This window comes from Pantherophis guttatus, chromosome 4 (genome assembly GCF_059756535.1).
Source record: "Pantherophis guttatus breed Tessera chromosome 4, ASM5975653v1, whole genome shotgun sequence".
Lineage (NCBI taxonomy): Eukaryota > Metazoa > Chordata > Lepidosauria > Squamata > Colubridae > Pantherophis > Pantherophis guttatus.
In genome coordinates this window covers 30,968,018-30,989,966 of record NC_142066.1, presented here as the reverse complement: position 1 = coordinate 30,989,966, position 21,949 = coordinate 30,968,018, and the positions used below count along the sequence as shown (strand labels likewise).

Genomic DNA, 21,949 nt, shown 5'->3' with positions numbered 1-21,949 from the left:
ATGCCCTAAAAAGCTTGTACATGCTTGCTTTAAGTATGGTTCCTACCCTAAAGTTTCCCATCTCTATGATTGCACAAGTTTAAACAGCCAATAGGTGGTGGTGGGAAAGAGGTAAAGGAAAAGGAGCTTTATACTGACATCTAGCTGGTGTCCTGATTTGTGCAGCCCAAATATGCAAGGCCTAGCTTTTGACACATGGAAATGTACAGAAATGATCCCGGAGAAATAATTAGGCAATGTGCAAGAGAGATATTAAAAACCCTACCTGCTTTGCTGTGTTGATTGAACTTTGAACTTGTGGAATGTTTTCAAGATTAGGAGGAGGAGATTCACCTCTGATCCTGGAACTTATTTTACTGATTCCAATTATTCAACTGGGCTTTTAAGTGATATAAACCATGGCAAATTTTAAATACAGTCATACCTTGGCACTCGACTGCTTCAAAAGCTATTGAATTCAGTATTCATTTTGAAGCAGAAACCTTGTTTTATACTCTTTTGTTTTTCTCCTTGTAGTCAATGTGCAAGGAAGAACTTGCTAACATTGGCTGCCTCGTGACTCGCTGTTTTTTCAGCCAAAATAGCACGTGGTTTTCTCAGTACTTGTCGGTTTTGGTATTTGTCCCATCTTCCAGAATGAATTACTGACAAGTGAGGTACCACTGTGAATGACCTTGGTTTTTTTAAAAAATAACATTGAAAAAAACATTCATATAATTTAAGCTTTGATTGTAAAACTTTTAGACTTAATATTATAGTTTATAATAATAGTTGCAAATAGAAATAAAATGATTGGTGGCAAAAAAAAAAAAAGCAAAGGGAGTGATAAGTGCCTTAGGTGCAATCCCAAAATATTTGGAGCATCATTTGAACACCATCAGCATTGACACAATTGCCAATTGTAAAAGCTTTACTTGGAAAAAGGTTACATCCTATGACAATACTGGTAGTCTTCAACTTACGGTTATTCGTTTAATGTCTGTTTGATGTTTGACAATGGCATTGAAAAAAGGGACATAATCTTTTTTCCACATTTATAAGAGTTACAGCATTCTCATGGTATGTGATCAAAACTTGGATGTTTGGCAACTGGCATGTATTTATGACGGTTGCAGTGTCCTAGGGTCATGTGATAACCTTTTGCGACCTGACAAACAATGTCATTGGGGAAAGCCAGATTCACTTAATAACTGTGTTACGAACTTAATAACTGCAGTGATTCCCTTAACAGTGATGGCAAGAAAGATTGTAAAATTGAACTATCTCACTTAGCAACAGAGATGGGCTCAATTGTGCTTGTAAGTTGAAGATAGTCTGTATCTTTGATACTATCACATAACAACATCTATCTGCCTGTCCAAGGATTTAGTGAAGTTCTCAAAAGGTATATAAAATTGCCAAATCTAATCTAAATATTAGATTAGATTTAATCTAATTTGTGACCAACCTTGTTAATAGTAATATAAATATATTATTTAAATGAGCATGAAGGTATTTCTAGAATCCTTCCCAGGGATCCATTGGTTGCAATGGTCCCAGACATTGAGACAACCTTACTAAACCACCTGTGAGATGGCTATGTCTCTTCCTCCTTTCTCTACACTACCTGCCCATAGGGCAGCTGATGTTATTTCAAACTTAGTTATGACATTATGTCACATCGCCTGCAAAACACTTGCTTAATTGAAATATGTCTTACAACAGTCATTCCAACAATCCAGTCATAGTTAACAACACTTGCTAAAGGAGCTCAACCACATCTATGAAGGAATAATTTGAGAGGGATGTAATGAGCCATAGGAAGCTTATGTTTCAAACTGTAATTATTGATGTATTGTTTTCCATATTTTCACTTAAATGTTCTGAACTGTACAAGCCTTGCAGTTGGTCACTCACTAAATCAGCCTCATTATCTTCCTGGACTTCCACAGAGCAAAACCTGGTCCTTGCATGTAGACATGTGCATGTGTACACACAAATATACCTGTCCTTCTAAGGTACATTATATTGGAAACCAGAGATGATACACCTCCACATGGAACCTGCTAATGATCTAAGAAATGTATTATTCTCTTTGTGGTCACAACCTATTCAGCAACTACTTCTGAGTCAGTGAGAAGAATTAGAACATAGGTCATTATCTTTTTCCCTCATGATTTCTCAGAGGCTTAAGTTATTCAGAGCAAGGAAGAAATGGAGCCACTTGAAAACGTGGACTCAACATCCTTTTGAACCCATATTCCACAGATTCTATAGCAAGAGTTTAAATCAGTGATTGTGGTTTTGTCATGACTGGATCAACCTGAATTGGATTTATACATAATTTCCACAACGCAAGTAAATGAAATGTGATATTAGCCCCAGAGAACAGAATGTACATAATGTGGGTGCCTGTTGGTTCTCTGTTATGGTATGCAGTGTTGTATAAGAAATTTAAATCCGAAAAATAAATTAGGTGTTGGATGAAGAATTCCTTCAAGAAAGAAAAACCTCTCCCATCAGATAAGTGGGCTAACTAGAGACATGAATGAATATATTATGCCAGATCACATCAACCCTTGTCTTGATAAGGTTTCATAGTGAGGGGAAACTAGGGAGACAATGAGTTCTAGTCCTACCTTGGGCATGAAAGCCAGTTGGGTGACTTTGGACCAGTCACTCAGCTGAACCCATCTCATTGGGGAAATAGGAGAAGACAGGAGTATTAAGGATGTTTGACATTTTGAGTTAAATATAAAAATAATAAAGGTAAGATTTAAAAAATCTTATAATGTTGCTTAGAAGTTACATTAGACAAATCTTCCCCCATCCTAGTAATCTCTTGAAGTGTTGGCATTTCATACTATACCCCCATTATCTTTATACTAATGGGCAGTGTATTTCAACCTTGGCTGCTTGAAGATGGGTGGACTTCAACTCCAAGAAGCAGGGTGGGGAATTCTGGGAGTTGAAGTCCACCCATCTTCAAGTGGCCTAGGTTGAGAAACACTGCTGATAGGAATTAATAGTCCAACACATTTGGAGGGTCTCAGAAGGAAACAGGTTGAATGAAATCAATCCAAGCCTCTTCATTCTATTATGTGCTTCTTATTGTAGGGGTGGAAAAATTCTTAAAATAATAACACAAAATTTAAACAGGAAGTATTTCCAAATGCTGTCAGAAAGGTAATGAGCTCTATGTAATCTGTTGTAAGGAACAAAGGGTTTGTCAACAGAAGCACCCATGGCTTTCATGTGTTTCTGCTTAATTATATAGACTAAGACAGGGACTGTCAGAAGAAACAAAAATAAGTTGAAGGACATGGGAATGAGTTACTTTAAGGAGTTGTGTGATGGTGTACAAAGAAAAAGAGTCATGAATGAATATGGACCGAATCTGAAATGGAATGACCAAGTTGAATAAAACAAAGGGGCTTAATCAGAGAGAATGAAGGGGATCAAGGTACAAAACATCCCATTAAGGAAAAATAAAGTAGGTTAAGAGGAAGGGAAAGACAAAGTAAATTAGGATTAGACAGAGACGGTGAAACTGAATAAGAAAGGTAAATCTTAAGAACCAAAGGCAACATATGAATTAGTACAGTAGTTGCCAAAATTGTGGAAACCTTTTGGGAAAAGTACATTTTTGAGGTTTGATGGCTAATAACACTACTTTTTTTTTTTTTTTTTTTTGGAGTTTCAAGATAATCATATTCCACTGCTGGAATGGCCTGGGAATAGCCCAGACCTTAACCCAATTGAAAATCTATGGAGCCGACTAAAGAAACTTGTTAATCAGAAACGAGCAGCAATAAAACCCAGTTAATAGAGGCAATCATTCGATCTTGGTTTCACATTATAACAACTGCAGAACTAAAAAACTTGGTTCACTCCATGGGAAGACGTAAGGCCGTAATTCATGCTAAAGGTTACCCAACTAAGTATTAACTGACGTGATAATTTTTCTATATCTTGTTTTTTTCTATGGTGATAATTTTTGTATATCTCATTTTTTCTATGTGTTTCACTTTTCTTTTTGATACTGTAACTGCTATTCAAATAGCAAATCCTTCATAAAAGTTATTGCATTACATTCTTGATTAAATTATCTTTCCATTAATATATAATTTTATGGTACTACTCCAAATAAAAGTGGTGTTATTAGCTAGTTTTAGAAAATACACTTTTCTCAAAAGGTTTCCACAATTTTGGCCACTATTGTATATGTGCATGGTAGAAATCTGGATTTTAGGAACTTCTGGTTGACGTGGTGAGAATGGCTTGGAAAATAGTTGGCTCCCCCGAGCCCTGTGAATTTCAGCCAGTAACCGCTTTCAGGAGACCCTATGGGGTCAAAGCCGCCTTGTAGTGGCAGTGAAGAAAGGAGAGGTGTTTCGTGGACCACAAGGAACTGGAAATTTCGTTAGGTCAAGCAAGCTCTCCCGAACGGCAGCAGGGACGACAGCCATTTTTGGCAGTCACAAGCTGGGACAACCAAGATCATAAGATTTATGCTGGAACGGTCTACGGACAGAACACTGAAACTGGATGAAATAACTTCCAACTCTTACTCCAAAGATTTAATTTAAGTACAAGCATTTTAAAAGATAAACTCCAACTTCTCTGTGAGGGCTCCAACCCTTTGGAATGAACTGCCCCCTGAAATAAGAAATATCCCTGATCTTCGTGCTTTCCGCCGTGCTGTCAAAACCCTGATGTTCCAACAGGCGGGGCTAAACATATGAATATGTGAATGTTTTTAAAATGTTATCTAATTTTAGGTTCTATTTAATTGGGCCAAACTATGTTATAGTAATAATTTTAATTAGCAATTTTATGAAGTTTGTGTATCTATATTTTTCTTGACTGTACACCACCTTGAGTCCTATGGGAGAAAGGCGGTATAGAAATATAATAAATAAATAAGTAAGTAAGTAAGTAAGTAAGTAAGTAAGTAAGTAAGTAAGTATTAAGGAAGTAGTGATTAGACACACGGAGAAGATTAAAGACTGAAAATTAAGAAGCGAAAGAAATGCCCAAGGGAAGCTTTAAAATACAGAAAGTCTGGAAAAAAGCTTAAAGAATTTGAGAGGTGATTTTTGGGAGAAACTGTCTTGTTTATTTGTATTTTTAAACCCCCTGGACTTATTGGATAATCAGTTGTCTTTCCCATACTGTTTAATGTTGGGTGGGAGCAGGATAGCCATCTACTGGAAGAAGAGGAGCACTACAGGGTCAGTACTCTTTGTGAAAGTGAGGTTCAATACACATAAAGTCTAATACACAAAATAGAAGAAAGTAAATAACACCTGGAAAGTGTCCTGACCTTGACTTTATTCTAGAAGACGATTTGGATATTTTGAAAATACCTAATGAGTTTCTTTTTCCTCTTGAAGATTTCTAAGATGAACTAAACTGCAAATAACTAAACTTTATTGAAACTGGCTATTGAATTATGGATTTGAAAGATTGGCGGAACCTAGTGGATTAATTTGGATTTGAATTATTAAGGCTATTTGACAGAACATTCTATGAGGCAAAAGAAGAAAGGTGATAGAACAAAAGAGAAAAGAAGAAAAGTTAAATAAGACTTTAAAATTTGGACAATTGGGAAGATATGTAATTGGAAAATCACAAGGCTGTAAACCAGGGGTGAAATCCAGTAGGTTCTGACAGGTTCTGGAGAACCGGTAACGGAAATTTTGAGTACAGAGAACCGGAAAATACTACCTCTGGCTGGCCCAGTGGAGTGGGAATGGAGATTTTGCAATTTCCTTCCCCCAGGAGTGGGGAGGGAATGGAGATTTTGCAGTATCCTTCTCCTGGACTGGGGTGGGAATGGAGATTTTGCAGTATCCTTCCCCTGGAGTGGGGTGGGAATGGAGATTTTGGAGTATCCTTCCCCTGCCGTGTCCACCAAGCCACGCCCACAGAACCGGTAGTAAAAAAATTTGGATTTCACCACTGCTGTAAACTACTAAAGAATTTTAAAGATTATAAATTTAGGGGATTTGGAGGTATAATTATGGGATTGATTGAATTTTATTAAGTTGGAGTTTTTAAATATTGAGACATTGGAACCAAAGAGGTATACTGAGGTATACTTTATTAAATTGTTATGAAATGATTACTCAATATATCTCTTTGGTTCCAATATCTCAATATTTAAAAACTCCAACTTAATCTTTATTAAATTGTTACAAAATACAGCAAAGAAGATAGAAAGGAGAGAGGAGGGGAGGGTTGGAAGAGGAGAGGGAGGGAGAGGAATGGAAGAAAGGGAAAAGGAGAGGAAGGAAGGGTAGGGGACAGGAATAGGAGAGAAGGTGGGAAGGGGGAAAAGAAGAGAGAAGTGGGGAAAAGGAAGGGGAAATAGGATGAGGTAGGAGAGGAGGAAGGAGAAAGTAGGAGAGGAGGAAGGGAAAGAACATTTCGCTTGTTGCGAAATGAGGGAAGAAAGGGTAGAAGTGCAACTCCGAATGTAATTAAAATGCCTTATTTTAATGCTTTCTTTAAGAAAACATATGTATGATTAATTATGTATAAGAAAATGTACATTTTATATTATGTGTATAAGAAATAAAACTGAAAAACTTCAAAAAAAATTAATTTGTTACAAAATGGAACTACAGGGGATAATAGAGGCAAATGAAGAAATAATTTTGATGCTCAAAAACATGCATGAAACTATAAAGAACAATAAGGAGATAAGGAGATTGTCTAAACATAAAGAAATGAGTGTAGAAGCCACGGAACAATTGGAGGAAAAGATGAACATGATATTCAGGAAATAGATAAGAAGTTAGAAGAAGCAGTGGAAGGAAAAAATCGAAATGAGGTGCAAGAAGAGAAAGATAATGAAGAGAAAGGATTACGGTAATAAGTAGGAATCAATCAGATAATTCCTTAAAAGCTTATAATAGAACAGGGGAAAAAAAGAAAAATCTCTTCAAAAAAAGAGACAGGTTTAGAGGGAAAAAAATCTCTTTAAAAAAAAAGAAAGTTTTATTGATGGGTTTCAAATAATACAGCAGAAAGAGACAAAGGGCAATCCAAAAAGGGAATGTTCAGTAGGTATAAAAATGCCAAAAAGAGTTATAAGACTCCAAGAGAGAGAAATAAAAGGGTGATTAAAAAGTCAATAAATGATGGAACTCCAAAAAGGTTAAGAGATGATAGATAATGATAAAATATATTAATAAAAAGATAAAATAGAAAATACAAATAGGGAAAATAGTAGTATACATATTAACAGATAATAGAATCTATTAGAATTAAAAATAAACTAAACTTAGTATCTTAGAAGTTTAGGATTAGGTAATCTAATTGTATTATTAATATTAATAGTGTGTTAAAGTATATTGTGAACTTAAACTTTTAAGGATTAGAAATTGTGGGGTTTTTGAGATATATTACTGGGATTGATTAAATTTTGTTAATATTTGGCCTTATTAGTACTAGACATTAGGGATATTGAAATTATGGTGGAATAATGAGTAAATTTCAAAATATTAAATATTAGTAATAGGATAATAAATACATGGCGCAAAGAAATGTTATTTATGCTTAAATGAATTAATGGAAAAATGATAAAGAATTATAAAGAGAGAATAGTACTGTTGAAGTTGGAAGATCAGGATTATGCATACTTATTTGTATTATTACTGTTAGCATTGTTTTAAAAAGATTTGACTCAGTCAATACACTGTCCACAAAATATGTATGGTGTGTATTATATTAAAAATAAAAAAAATATTTTTTAAAAATCTGGATTTTATTTATTTGACGATTTATAAGACCACGTAACTCAAACTGTGTGTCTCTGGCTGGCCTACAGCATAAATACACAATAAGGGTGACAATAACAAAAAATAACAACTAACAACAGACAATCAATAAATAAAAAGGCTAAAATGTTTGCAAGGACAGAAAAATGTAAATGATGTTGGCTTAAACTAAATTTAATTGTATTTCCTTTATTTTCCCCTTATGTCATCAACATATTTGGCTTGCTATTTATTATTCATTTTCCTTACTTGCCATAATGAAATTGAATATAGTGTGATAGGCATGTATTTAGATATGGATGTATGGATGGAGATTTGTGCAAATTTTTTGCTCTTTTCACTTCTTCCTTTCAATAGTTATAGTTTTCCCCAATCACAAGCCTTCGAGATTACTTTAATTTACAGTTCCCATAACTTCTACCCTCTTTTCCCCAAAATAAAACATCCCCTGATAATAAGCCTAATCGGGCTTTTGAGTGCATGGCAATAAGGCCAAGCGCTTATTTCAGGGTTCAAAAAAATATAAGTCAGGGTCTTATTTTTGGGGAAATACAGTATCTAATATGGCGAATTCTGTGAATTGTAGTCTAAAGTTATCTGTAAAGCCTCCAAGCTGGGTAACTCAGATCCCAATCTTGATTTGTCATCCAAAATTAGGTCTAATATTATGGTACTGACGGAAGTCTATCTCACGTCAGGGGTTATCTAATAAAACGTGTAATAATACTCTTATATTTTTTTCCATCTCAGTTATTTTAGGATGGTTCCTTAGAGCTGTTTGTGTCAGGCGTTGGCTTGGGTTATTTTTAATATGGATGACTGAATCGCCTTTGGTATGTAAGCTTAAATTCCTGTTGCATGAAAAGATCCAGACTCAGCACAAGTCATTTCTGTGGATATGACTTGGGTTCTTTTACACTGATTGTTTCTTCCAGAAGAAATATCTTTCCTCTGATACAGGTAGTCCTCATCGTACAACAGTTTATTTAGGTGATCATTCAATGTTACAATGGCACTGAAGAAAGGGACTTAATGACTGTTTTTCACAATTAGGACCGTTGCAGCATGCCCATGACCACATGATGATTATTCAGACGCTTGACCGCTGACTCATATTAATCAGTGATCCCCTTTTGCAACCTTCTGACAAGCAAAGTCAGTTGGGAAGCCAGTTTCACTTAACAACCAAGTTACTAATTTAACAACTGCAGTGATTCACTTGGTGGGCAGAACTCAGCAGATGTTTCACTTAGCAACAGAAATGTTGGGCTAAATTGTGTTTACAGTTATAACCATTGGAGCATCCCCAGGCTCACATGATCAAAATTTGGTGCTTTTGGTAACTGGCATGTATTTGACATTATGAACTGTATTTGGCAGTTCATAAATTGAGTCAAGCTGACCCAAAACTGCCCTACCCGACATTTAAAAGCTGTTGATTTAAAAAAAAAAAGAAAAATCCAAGCTTAAAAGCTTTGAGAACATCACATAATTTAACAATCCGGATACTGTCTAAAGCACTCTCTTCAATTGGCAAATCTGAATATACTAAACTTGTGTTTTACACCAATTTTAATACAGCCTTAGAAATTGCAGATGTGATTCACGTATGGAAGGTGGAGGGATAAGGAGGACTATTGCTCTGATAACAGCCTGGAGAAATTCCCAGTTTCAGTTATCAACTTCTCCATGTAGGCTGGGAAAGGAATCTTATGCCCTAGAAGGACATTTATGTAAACACCATTTCTCAACCGTTGCTACTTCCACATTTGTGGTCGTCAATTCTCAGAAATCGCCAGCCAGCACAGCTACTGCCAAGAACATCAAGGGTTGTCGTTTGCAAATCTGAAAGTGACTAAGGTTGGCGTGGACAGTGCTAAACTACTACACGAACCAGCAATCTCACACTGCGATCTGGTTTTTGCACATCATGTCAGCCATAAGCAGCCTTGATTGATTGGTTTGGTTTTTGGTTCAGAGTGCTACATAAATGGCTTCGTAAACGACTGTTGTGGCTTAACATGCTGCTTAAATCCAGGCAAATGTTTTCTTCTAATAATCATGGTTTAGAAGGTTCTATGAATGAAATTTTATATAGAAAGCTGTTGTTGCCCTCAACTGGGATTAAGGACAGGAAAAACAAAATATTTTGGCCACACCGTGTATGCATGAATAACCAATTAGCATAGTAAACATCAGGTGGGTGGTGTAGAAGGGGAGGGGTTAGATTTGATAAAAGAAGGCAAGAGGTTGTGAAAATTTCAATATGTGAAACTTGAGCAAGAGCTGTTAATATCTGGCAATATTTACATATCTTCTATTCATCTACATATATTCATTATTTAATATTTGGGGTTTCATGGACCCTCCTAGCAGAATCACATCTGCCATGATCCTTAGGAGGGTATAATTGTTATCAATTGTAAGCTGATGTGATAATCTACAAAAAAATTTAACGGCTACTACGTCTTTTATAGAATGGAAAACCTGGGAAATAGTCTTTCAAAGATCGAGCTACCAGATTCCTGAAGAATAAAGCTATCAATTATTCTTATGTGTGACAGAGTTTACAACAGGTGCTAGGGACTAGAAGCAGGATATTCTGCTCATATCCTGCTTGTGGGTTTTGCAAAACCATTCTTACTAACTACAGTAGAGAAAACAACATAGATCTGGCTAGGTTTCTACTTCGATGTCAAATGGCTTTTCTTATATTCTTAATCACCATCTGTTATTGCAAATATCAAGAAAACAATGAAGACGTACATTCTTTAAAAAAATATATTTATTACAATTTAATAATCAATTATGGTACAGTTAAGACATAACCAGGGATTTTAAAAGAGTAATTTAATATCAATTAATATAGGTCTTTCAAAAAAATTCTTCAATTAAAAACATATACAAGCTAGCAGAGATTTTGCAAATAAACAAACAAGCAAACCAATTCCTCCCAATATACAAACTGTAAATTGTCAAATTTTGGATCCAATTCTGGTCCTCTGATTGGTACATATGAAAAAGCTTAGCCATGAAATCAGACCACAGAGGTGAAGAAATCTGAGCCAGCCTTGGTTGGCCTTTTCAACTGTATGTTTAGCTATAGTTTTTCCCCAATAACCTTCAAGTTGCCTCTCTGATAACTCCAGAGGGACCAACTCCAAATCCCAGTTCCATAGCAAGTAAGGTTGACTGGGAATCATGGGGCTTGTGATTCAAAAGATTCAGAAAGATACCACATACGATGGAGCCCAAGTAATGCCTGTGAAATGGAACTGCAATATAGAACTTAATATTATATTTAAAAGCAATTATTTTTCACATATATTCATTAAAACAGCCATGTTTCATGACTTTTCAGAGGTAATAGTAGTAGTAGTAACCCAGGATTATATTTATTCAGAAAAAAAAGCCTTGATATTTTCACTCATGTTACTCCTTCATAAAGTCAACATATTTTTATCTCATCCATAATGTTTTGGCTCAGACTCAATCCTACTACACTATATCCCCAGAGTCACCAGTTTGAAATTGCTTCAAACTTATGAACAATGAGCTTCTAGTTCACGCCACACTATAAAACACCAAACAGAAGACGAGCAAAAGCAACATTCTTCTTTTAGTGATGGAAAACACAGACCAGAATTTCCCCAGAATCCTCAACTTCTATGTGCACATCAACTATTTTTTTTTTATCTAAAAGGCTTTTCATTCCTAACTCTTTTCCTCTTTTCTGATGGAACCGAGGGGAATGTTGTCAGCGGCTTCTTCCAGAAAACGTGGAAACCCCATGGACCCTCTTCCAAACTTTGTCCCGATGATCTTCTGCCAAGCAAGGCTCCAAGATGGCCGCCATTTGAGTGATTCTTCGGTGGAAGCGGCAGCGATCACGAGCCATTTCCTCCCATGGGCCCCGACGGGCAGCCCGAGAAGCGTAGTCCCAGACTACTAGTGAGTGGACAGTGACCACTGGGGAGAATCGGACCTAAGAATGAAGGAAAGAAAATATGAGCTAATGAGGCTGATATTTCTAAGGGGGTGCTTGTTGCTATAAATCAAGTACACAATTACATTATATTCTACCACACACTCTTATCATATTTATTAGATTTTTATCTAGCCTTTATTACTTGAGTATTACTAAGTACTCAAGCCAGGAAGCATACATTTCCTCTTATTTTCTCCACAATGATAACCCAGTGAGGTGACTTGCGCTGAGAGAGTGACTGGTTCAAAGTCATCCAGCCAGCTTTCATGTCTAAGGCGGAAGTAGAACTCAATCTCCTGGTTTCCAACCAAGCACCTTAACCACCACACCAACTGACTCTAAATCTAATTTAGGTCTAAACCAGTGGTTTTTGTTGTTTCTTCTTCTTTTTCTTGTTGCTTCTTTTCTTCTTGTTTCTTCTTGTCTCTTCTCTTCTTTTCTCTCCTTCTCTAGCAGATAGGCTGGGCTCAGCGTCTCTCCATATTCACACGGCATGTTTGTTATCTACCATGAGCTTCCCACTTGACTATGCTGGTTTTACACTTAGGCACTCCAACTCGCAAACCTAGTCAGGATCCTCCAAGTAGTATAAAGGAGGTCAGATCCTCCTTTAATGTTATTTCTTACTCAATGGTCTCCTTGCTCCATCTTTTAATTAGAGTTTGTTCTTTATATTTATGTATGTAGTTGTTGAACTGAGATTTGTGGAAACTCAAAGTTCCAAACCACTTTAACAGCCAAATTCACTAGGTGACTTTAGCTAATCATTTCTCACCCCAACTATTTCACAGGGCTGTTATGAAGATACAACTGAAAGGAAAAATATTTTGTATGTTCCCCTGGTGTTTTTATAGGAAAAGAGGGAATAAAACAAGACATTTGTTCATTTGACTCAGTTTAGGTGGTTTCCCAACAGTTCTGACACTTTCTTCTCAGCAGTAAAGTCCTTTTCATTTCACTATATCCCCGCTATAATCTGAGATTAGAGCTATATCCCATTTTTCTTCTGGGTGCAGTGCAAATCAAATAATTTCACTCTCACAAGAAGACACATAAAATCTGGTGAGCTAATAGGTAGCCACTGGCCTCCAACACCCAAGAATCCCCATGGGTTATAATCACCATAATTCATGATCAACTCCCAAGCTAATCCTTCACATGTCAATATGTAAGGGTGGTTGAATGTCTTTTTAACTTTTACCTTAATAAAAGAGAGGCTATTTCCCACTCACAATCTCCACCTTTCAAAAATTATTTTAAAACAGAGGCCCAGCCTAAGTTCAGATAAAATTGTCTGGCTTGTATGCTTGCTGTTTTTCATGCTCTTCTGCAAAGAGATTTATGGATTTAGGGTAGTCAAATAAGAACAGAATTTGCATCTGTCTGTGGACTTGGCACATTTGTGCAGAAGTGCTAGTAAGGCAAAAAGGAAGTAGAAAACAAAGCCAGGAATCTTCATTTTTAATTTATATTAGGCAATCTCTTAAAGGGAGGCAGGGAAATGAGTTTGCTCGACTGGGAAATGTCCTAATGTTACATCATTTGTTTCCTTTGGAAGAGACTTGTGATTCATAGTCAGCGACAATTAAATAAAAACATAACCTCCATTTCTTCCTAATTCAGACACTGATCTGGTGACTGTAAATTAATCATGTCCCATCACATGAATCTTTCCCCTATTTGGTTTTCCAGAGGTCTACTCAATTGGAGCTGAATTCCCTGAAATTACTGAATGGGAATGGCATATTGTGAATGATAAAAACACTTCACCTTTCCTCCCTCAGGCATTCAGCCTTTTGTTCTTCAACATGTTCTTTGAAAAGAATCCTCCAACAGTCTAATCCTAACACCTCTTCAATAAAAGACTACCTTTTCCTCTAATATGTATGCCTCTGGCTGATAAATTGCGCAATACTTTAATAACTACTATACAGGTAGTCCTCAACTTACAACAGTTCATTTAGTGACCGTTCAAAGTTACAACAGCACTGAAAAAAGTTATTTATGACAGTTTTTCACACTTAAGACCATTGCAGCATCCTAATAGTCATGTGATCAAAATTCAGTTGCTTGGCAACTGATTCATGACTGTTGCTGTGTCCCAAGGTCATGTGATCCCTTTTTGCAACCTTCTGACAAGCAAAGTCAATGTGGAAGCCAGATTCGCTTAACAACCATGTTATTAACTTAACAGCTGCAGTGATTTACTTAACAACTGTGGCAAGAAAAGTCATAAAGGGGGGTTAAACTCACTTAACAAAAGTCTCATCTAGTAATGGAAATTTTGGGCTCAGTTGTGTTTGTAAGTCAAGGAATACTTGTATATATTTCCACTAAAATGCATCATATAGCCTGGGACCTGGTTAATTGAGGGTCTATCTGTCTCCTATAGCAGGGGTCTCCAATCTTGGCAACTTTAAGACTTGTGGACTTCAACTCCCAGAATTCCTCAGCCAGCAAAGTTACCAAGGTTGGAGACCCTTGTCCTATAGTATCTGTCCGACTGATCTCGTCTGACAGGATTGGTATGCTCGAGGTTTCTCCTACTAAACAATGCTGCCTATCGAGGCCCCAGTAGCACGCCTTCTCTATTTGATTCCATAGAACCGTTCTCTACAATGAGGTTTCTCCCAAGATCCAAGTGGCCCCCATGCTACTGGTGTTTCGATGGACCCCAAAAAACTGACTTTTCATCCAGATTTTTGGCAACTTGGATTGAAAGCCCTCTTTTCTTCTTTTTCCTTGTTCCCATCTGGGTTAGTTATTTTTGCTGTTTTTACTCCTTTTTTTTTAATGTTGCTTGCTTGTTTCGTTTTTCACATTTTGTAAACCACCCAAAGTAACCAAGAATCAGACAGCATATTAAATAAATAAACGGAGCAAAAATCCCCACTTTTAACCTCAGCAAGAAATTCAATTGATGCAATTGTACTGCTTCAAAAACAACAGCTCAACAGCACTATGTATCATCTCTACTCTTCATCATCATGGTGAAAAGTTTTAAAAAACACATTTTCTCAAACATAATCATGTAGGCAAGTCTAAATTTCAATCAGTCAGAGCCAAGAGCAGAAATACAAGTGTTCATGGTTCCTAATTAAGGAGCCACATAAAACAAAACAAAGGTGGATTTTGAAAATCCTCATTCCAAACACATTCATAGAGCACACCTAAGTATTTTAGGACTCTCACCTTCTTTTTCACCTGGATTTCCTGCTGTGAAACTATTTCTGCCGGGAGAGGAGAAGCGTTTTTCCTGGGACTTGGTTGGCAGCATAGGTAGGTCTCCTGATTTCTTTCAACTTTTTGGTCCTCTCTGGGCAATGACTGCTTTGGGAGATGATACGATTCTTCAAGTTTAGAACTGTTTCTTGTCTGATAAGAAGAGACAATAGTTTCTTGATGGTTTTGGGGCTTCAGTGAAGCAGTGGTGACATCTGTGAGGGCCTGAATGGGTTTGGAAAAGCAAAGTGGGTGGAAGGGATCACTGTTCAGGGATAGAGATCCACAGGGATTCTCAAAAACAATCTTCTGTACAGAGTCCTCCTCTTCTGCTTCCTGATAATTCTCTAGGTCTCCTGAATTATTGCCATCAGAGCAAGTTTGGGTCTTACTACTGTCTTCCATCTCATCCTCACTCCACCAATCTTCTGAACTGTCATCATTGTCATCTTCTTCATCTTCTAATGGACTGTAGAATAAGGAAAGTACCAGAGAACTTTGGAAGCTACTGGGATTGGCAGGGGATTCCATGTTATATGTATCTTCATTCTTCCCACTCTTTTGCTTCATTTCTGGTTGTTCCTCATCCTTTGAAGAACCAAGTGAACATGTTAAGCTTTGTTTTCCACATATTGGCGGATCCCGGTTAGATTTCATGTTCGTCTCCAGTTCCTGGGGAACTAAGGTGGTTTCCAAAATCTCATCAAGGCCTGTATTAAAATTTAATTGTCCATTAGGATTTAAGCAGTCAAAAGTATTTTCCAAACATCCACAGAGGTCCAACTCTTCTATAAAGATTTCAGGATTGTAAGAATCTTCCAACAATTTAGGGGAGACATGCTCAGAACTTTTTATAGTCACACATTCTATGTCCTTTCCTGAAGAAGCTTGCCAATTATTTCTCAAATCAAATACTATCGTAGGACTTATTAAACACAGCTCAGAAATACCTTCCTCTTCCAAATGCATGTTATTCACTGTAATGCTGCTTGAATCGATCAAAATTTGTTCAATGTCTTCTCCAAAAGAGTCATCTATAACCAAACTTCCCTCTGAAAGATAGTTTGTATTACTCTTCAGAGAACTGTGTGCTTGAAAGCTGTCTTCCCCCAATATCTTCTCAGGGTGGTTTTCATTTCTTTTAAGTTCTCCGGCCTTCTTTAAATATTTCATCTTCTCTAAGATGGGCAATGCTCTTTTGGCAATGCCCATCAACACAGTCTTCACCAGGTTTGTAGGGAAAGGCTGGCAAAAGTGTAAAAATCTTCGCAACCAGACCATGGTGAGCTTGAACATATGTCGAAGGATTGGAAACGTGCCAGCAGGGATGGAGCTGACTGGTTCAAGAGGTAGAGTTTTTGTCATTCCAGGTCCAAAGGAATAACAACTGTTGAGGAGAATATTTTGGGGTTCAAAGGGTGAGGTGAACTGGCTGGCCATGATACATGGAGGCATTTTAAATCTGAAAAGAAGCAATCAATGTTGGAATTTAGAGTAAGAACATGTAAGTTGAAACTCAAGATTCTTGGACTTATAACAAATTACAAATTGGCTTATGACTATAGTGAACCCAAAATTTCTGTTGCTGATCAAGACAGGTAAGAGAGTTGCGCCCCATTTTACCATTTTTTTGCCACAGTTAAGTGAATCACTACAGTTAATTCGGCTGTTATGCGAATATGACTTTCAACATTGACTGTGACAGGATTGACAGGATAATACGACTATCATAAATACATGCCAGTTGCCAAGCACCCAAATTTTGATCATGTTACCACAGGGATGGCTGCAACTGTCATATGGGTGAAAACCAGTCATAAGTCACTATTTTTCAGTAACGTGACTTCAAGTGGTCACTAAACAAATGGTTGAGGACTACCTGTATTTTATATGAGGTTAGATCTGTACATCAAGTCTGGCACTGTCCTTAGTCTTATACAGAGCTCTTTCCCATCTAAACCTTTTTTTAACAATATACCTATTTAGTACTGCACACTACTTGCATAGCATTCCACCAAACATTTTACTGTAGTAGTATTTTTTTATTTTTATGCATTAAACCATAACAATTTTAAGATGTGTGGATTTTAAGCATGGCTGGCTGTGGAACTGTGAGAGTTGAAGTCCACACATCTTAAAAGTTGCTGTGGTTGTATTGTGCATACACAGACACACACATAAACATACACACACACACACTAATCTACCAAATACTTTACTGTAGGTTTTTTTTTTAATTGCAGGAAATAATAACAAAATAAAAATGAGAAGAATGAAGCAATTTTAAAAAACATGAAAACATCAATTAACATAATAATGTAATAGACCAATCAGTTAAAAAATACGTTTTGACATATTTTCTAAGGATGATCATTTATGTGAACCTACAGTAGTAAGCGAAGGGGTGATTGAAAATCAAGTCACTGGAATCCTCACCTTATAAACATTCTTTTAATAATAGGCTTGGAAAAAGTGACTCATGATCTGTTCTCTCTCTTATGACTGTCACACCAGCCCTGTGGTCACGTGAATGCAATTATGGACCTTAGCAACCAAGTCACATTTACAACCTGTTGCAGCAGCCTGTGGCCAGGTATTGCAATTTGTGACTTTTTTTTTTTTTTTGCCACTTTCTGCCAAAAATTACCTGTTGGGGAACTGGATTCATTTAATGACTGCATGACTCACTTAACACCAGTTGTAAAAATCGTAATCATAAAATCGGATTTGATTTGACTTACAACAGGAATTCTGGTCCTAGTTGTGATCATGAGATGAGGACTATATTTCATTTTAGATATTCTGGTCCATAACTCCTAACACCCTTCAGTTGTAGCCAAGACTTCTGGGCATTGCTGTTCAAGAACATCTGAAAAATCATAATTTCCCACCAACTTTCTTAAACTATTCTGGTTAAAACCTGTTAAGTTGGTCCTGAAAAATAACTGGCATTCTGGCACAAATTTTTAATATTTTTTTAATATGACTAAAAATGCATGATATTCTTTTACTGCGAGGTCTGCAAGAATATTCTTAATTTTTTCAGAGGGAAAAGAAGGGCTTTTAATGCTTGCTTTATACTAAGTCATGTTCCTGGTATCAGATTCAAATGCTGAACCTCAAAGCCAGAATAACAGAGTTGGAAGAGACGTTGGAAGTCTTCTAGTCCAATTCAAGAAGGAAACCCTATACCATTTCAGACAAATGGTTGTCTTCTTAAAAACTTCCAGTGAAGCCTGAAAGAAAACAGGTTCTGGCATTTGGAAAGTCACCACTCCAGCATTCTTTGGATATCAAAGTGGAACAAATTCCCTTCCAGGGCATCCTTGTTCCTCTGCTAATCCACTTTTTTCAGGAAAGGCTAAACTTAAAATAAGATTTCAGAAACAAGAGCTGGCAAGTGGAGGCACGGGAAAAGGAAGAGGCTGGAAGACCACATTCTTAGGTGCCTTACTCCCAAATTCCAGCACAATTCCTTCTGCCCCCTACCTGTAGGGCAGTTCACCTGCCAGCTTTCTTAGGGAAGGTTTCACCAGTTGAGGTGTGTAGGCTGAATTCAGGGCGCGCCCCAGACAAGTTGGAGCAAGTGCCCCTGGAACGCTGGCAACACCCCAGTCCGGAAGAAGGGGGGAACGGCGCGCACACATACACACACACACAGAGTTCGGATGCTGAGTGTGCAGCTGCCGGGGAGAGAGGAGGAGAGACAACCCTTCTGACCCACAACAGGTTAGATCTGGAAGAGGGGGGAGGAAGGGAATATATTCACAAAGGGAATCATCAATGTATGAGAAGCGACAGGTATTACAAAAGAGCAGAAAGGTTTGCAAATGATTTGTGGACTCAAATTCTTTTTGATGGTTGATTTGAATGATCAGAGGTTATCAGTACAAAGAGCTTGGATTCTCAAGAAGTGAGAAGTTCCTAATGGAATGTAGAGGAATATTGTGGTTGCAAGGTGGCTTTTACTGAGGATAACTGGTTCTTTCTGAAAGAGGAGAGTAAAGAGGATCCAATGAGAGTTTCCTAAGAAGCATTTGGTGGACAACAAGCAGTAGCACTGGAAGGCCAGCAAGTGGGTGGGTGGGCTGGTAAAATTGGAAGCTGAGTCAGAAAGAGGAGGCTGATTATTTTGGGGGTGGGGAACAGAAAAAGGGGAGGGAAGTGAGAAAGAGATTCAAGAGAGTCCATAACAGTCCCTATTCTACTGCAAAAAAAAAAAAAAACTTGGAATATTCTTTGGATGAGGAATCTCAACTAACCCTTCTGGAGGGCACTAGTTCTCCATCCTACACTTTGGAGAACCACAGACCATGACTTGAAAAATTCACCTTGCCTGGAAAGAGGGACCCACAAATTAGAGAAGAGAATGACATTTTGAAGGATCAGAGCAAAAAACGACAGCACTTTACAGTGGGTGTTGGGTGATGGCGGAGGCAAAAGCTAAGAACATCTAGACTTTGGATTGGGGTCCAGAGCCGAGGGGAGGCCACCCACTTACTCTTGTGCCAACGGAGGAAAAACAGTTCTGAGAACCGCACAAAGCGAGAAGGAAGATTACCGACAATTAAAAAGGGCGGATCGCTTGGGTGGATGCCTGGGAAGGCAACCGAGAGGGCGGAGGTGGCAGGGCTATCATAATGCCAAGCCGGGACACCTGGCCCAAGTTCGGAAAACCAGGGCTTTTCTGAAAACAGGCGTTGCCTTCGATAAGTGCCTTAAGCACGTGAGAAACAGAACACACGGGGCGGGGAGTCAGCTTGGAAACCCGCATTTGCCGGGAATGAGCAGGAGATCGAGCGGCTGAGCCGACCACCTAATAGGCCAAGGGGTCCAGGAGACCAAGAGGCCAATACAGTATTTTGGGGTTCCCCGCCCCCCGCCGCCCCAAAGAAAGATCTAATGATTTTTAACCCACTTACCTGTGGATTTTTAGCCTGTAATAAACTCGCTCCAACATGTAACCGCGGCATAAACGCGAATAAGCGGCCGGACGGTAGGCTTTGCAAAACAGCAACTCTTCTCGGCACGAAACATTTCGCCCTATCGAGAATGACCTTCGCTTTTTCTGTGTCGTTTAGAAGGGAATGTTTGAGAGCAAAGCGAAACCCGCAGGTGCTTTATATAGACTCCTTCCGCAAGGCGAACGTCATCGCATTGTGACGTCGAAGGCACGGGGCGTGGCCAGAGCCGCAGAGGGAGAGAGACGTGAGGGCTCTAGAAGGGGAGGGGGCGCGGAGGAAGTGGTGACGTCAGGGAAAATTTTGGTGGCCGAAGGCGTAGGGTGGACGGGAGTGGGGAATTCGAAGTTTACCGAATACTTTTCAATCTTCGTTTCTGGAGTTTTAAAATACATTACTAGGAAAAACTCACTTTGTTTTAAAAATATCCACCGCGATTAAGAGAATAATGTTGAAAGACTTTAGGGAGATTCTCAGTCATCCAGGTCATGGTTGATGCCAAAGATGCTTTTTCAAGATGCTACAAATTTGTAGAATTACAAATAGAAAAGTCTACAAGTCGTTCTTTCTACCTTTGATATGGTCACAGATATTTTACATGAGACCAAAAAAACCCCAAAACCTTAGTCCTGTTCAAATGCACACAAATAAATCTACAGTAGGAATAGAATAGTTGGAAGCAAAGTAAACAAAACACTTCTTTTAAACTTTTTTTTCTTCAAAATTCTTTCCCATTTGGTAAGCAAGACAGGAAATGAACGGTATTTTGGAGGAGAGAGATAAACTTTATACATACTATGCCACCATGGCAACTTTAATAAGTGTGAATTTTAAGCATGGCTGGCTAAGGAATTCTGGGAGTTGAAGTCCACACATCTTAAAAGTTGCTATGGTTGAGTATGCATAACCAAACACACTCATAAACACATACACACAAAAACACTAATTTGCATGTTGTAATAAAGTGCAACAAGGAAAGGACACCAGGAGTTCAGATGGTTTTCTTGCATAATAGACACTGACTACATTCATTTCTAAAATAGGAAGTATGGCTGCTCAGATTTAAAATTTATTGTTAACAACCCTTTTGAGCAGTTCACTACTGTGCTACTGTATCCTTGGTATTATGTATTGAATACATATAGTTGTGTTAAGCCCTGCTAAAGTGAAACTAACCTTTAGATGACCCTAACTGTTAACTTTAACTGTTTTGGAGGGAAACTTAGAACATTCATATTTGGGCGGGCTTTTTTCAAGTACTGTGATTGGTTAAGGACCCGGGCCAAGAGTATTAAATTACATGCATTTGCCTGCTGTTCCTCAGTTCCAGTTTTGAGTCAATAAATGTTGTAGCTATGCTGGTCTGCTTCTTGCCTACTGAAGCCCACTATACAATACTTGGTATCCTTGGTATTAAATGTCACCTCTTCTAGAAATGCATAATTTTACATTCTTCTGGTTTACATCTGAAAAACAAGCCAAATCCACAGTCTATGTATCAGTCTTCCCCAATTTATGAATGAAGGCGAATATATGTGTCCCAGGATAATGTTGCAGGATCCAAACTGGGTCTATCACTAGGAACAGAGGTTTTGTCTTCTGAGCTTTCTGGCTTGTGCTGGAGCCCATCTTCAGGAACCACTCTCTCATCCCAATGATATTCTGGTGAGAGAGAAGTTCCTTGAGGATGGGCTCCGGCATGAGTCCGAAAGCTCAGAAGAGTAAATCTCTGGTTTTGGTGACCTACCTAGATTGTCTCTTCTTCATATTGTTTTTTAGAAATACATTGAACATCAATTTCTATCAGCTCCAGGGGGCCAGCTGGAGATGATGAAAGTTGACAGTCAGTAGATGAGATGAGGATAAAGAGACATGAACTAAGATGAAAAGTGGAACTATTAGTAGCTGTGGCTTCCGGCATCCCGATATAGCCAGCTGGTGCCATCGCTGGCTATTGGGGGCGAGTTATTGGCCCCCACGGACAGGGCTCGCAACTTGGGCATCCTCCTGGA

At 38.1% G+C, this 21,949-nt stretch overlaps 2 protein-coding genes across 3 annotated transcripts in view; one reads left to right on the top strand and one right to left on the bottom strand.

The window, feature by feature from the left end:
• Positions 1 to 11,367: 11,367 nt before the first annotated feature.
• PPP1R15A (protein phosphatase 1 regulatory subunit 15A) lies at positions 11,368 to 20,109 on the bottom strand. The gene is given in 4 exon segments (XM_034423251.3): positions 11,368 to 11,541; positions 11,543 to 11,751; positions 14,947 to 16,438; positions 19,899 to 20,109. Coding segments are annotated over 4 exon segments (1,800 nt in total). The 5' UTR covers positions 19,937 to 20,109; the 3' UTR covers positions 11,368 to 11,480.
• Positions 18,412 to 21,949, top strand: part of PLEKHA4 (pleckstrin homology domain containing A4) — a 78,424-nt gene continuing 74,886 nt past the window's right edge. For both annotated transcript variants that reach the window (XM_034423246.3, XM_087893915.1), the window contains exon 1: positions 18,412 to 18,705. The gene's annotated coding sequence lies outside the window, so the exon portion shown is untranslated. The remainder of the gene's footprint in view (positions 18,706 to 21,949) is intronic.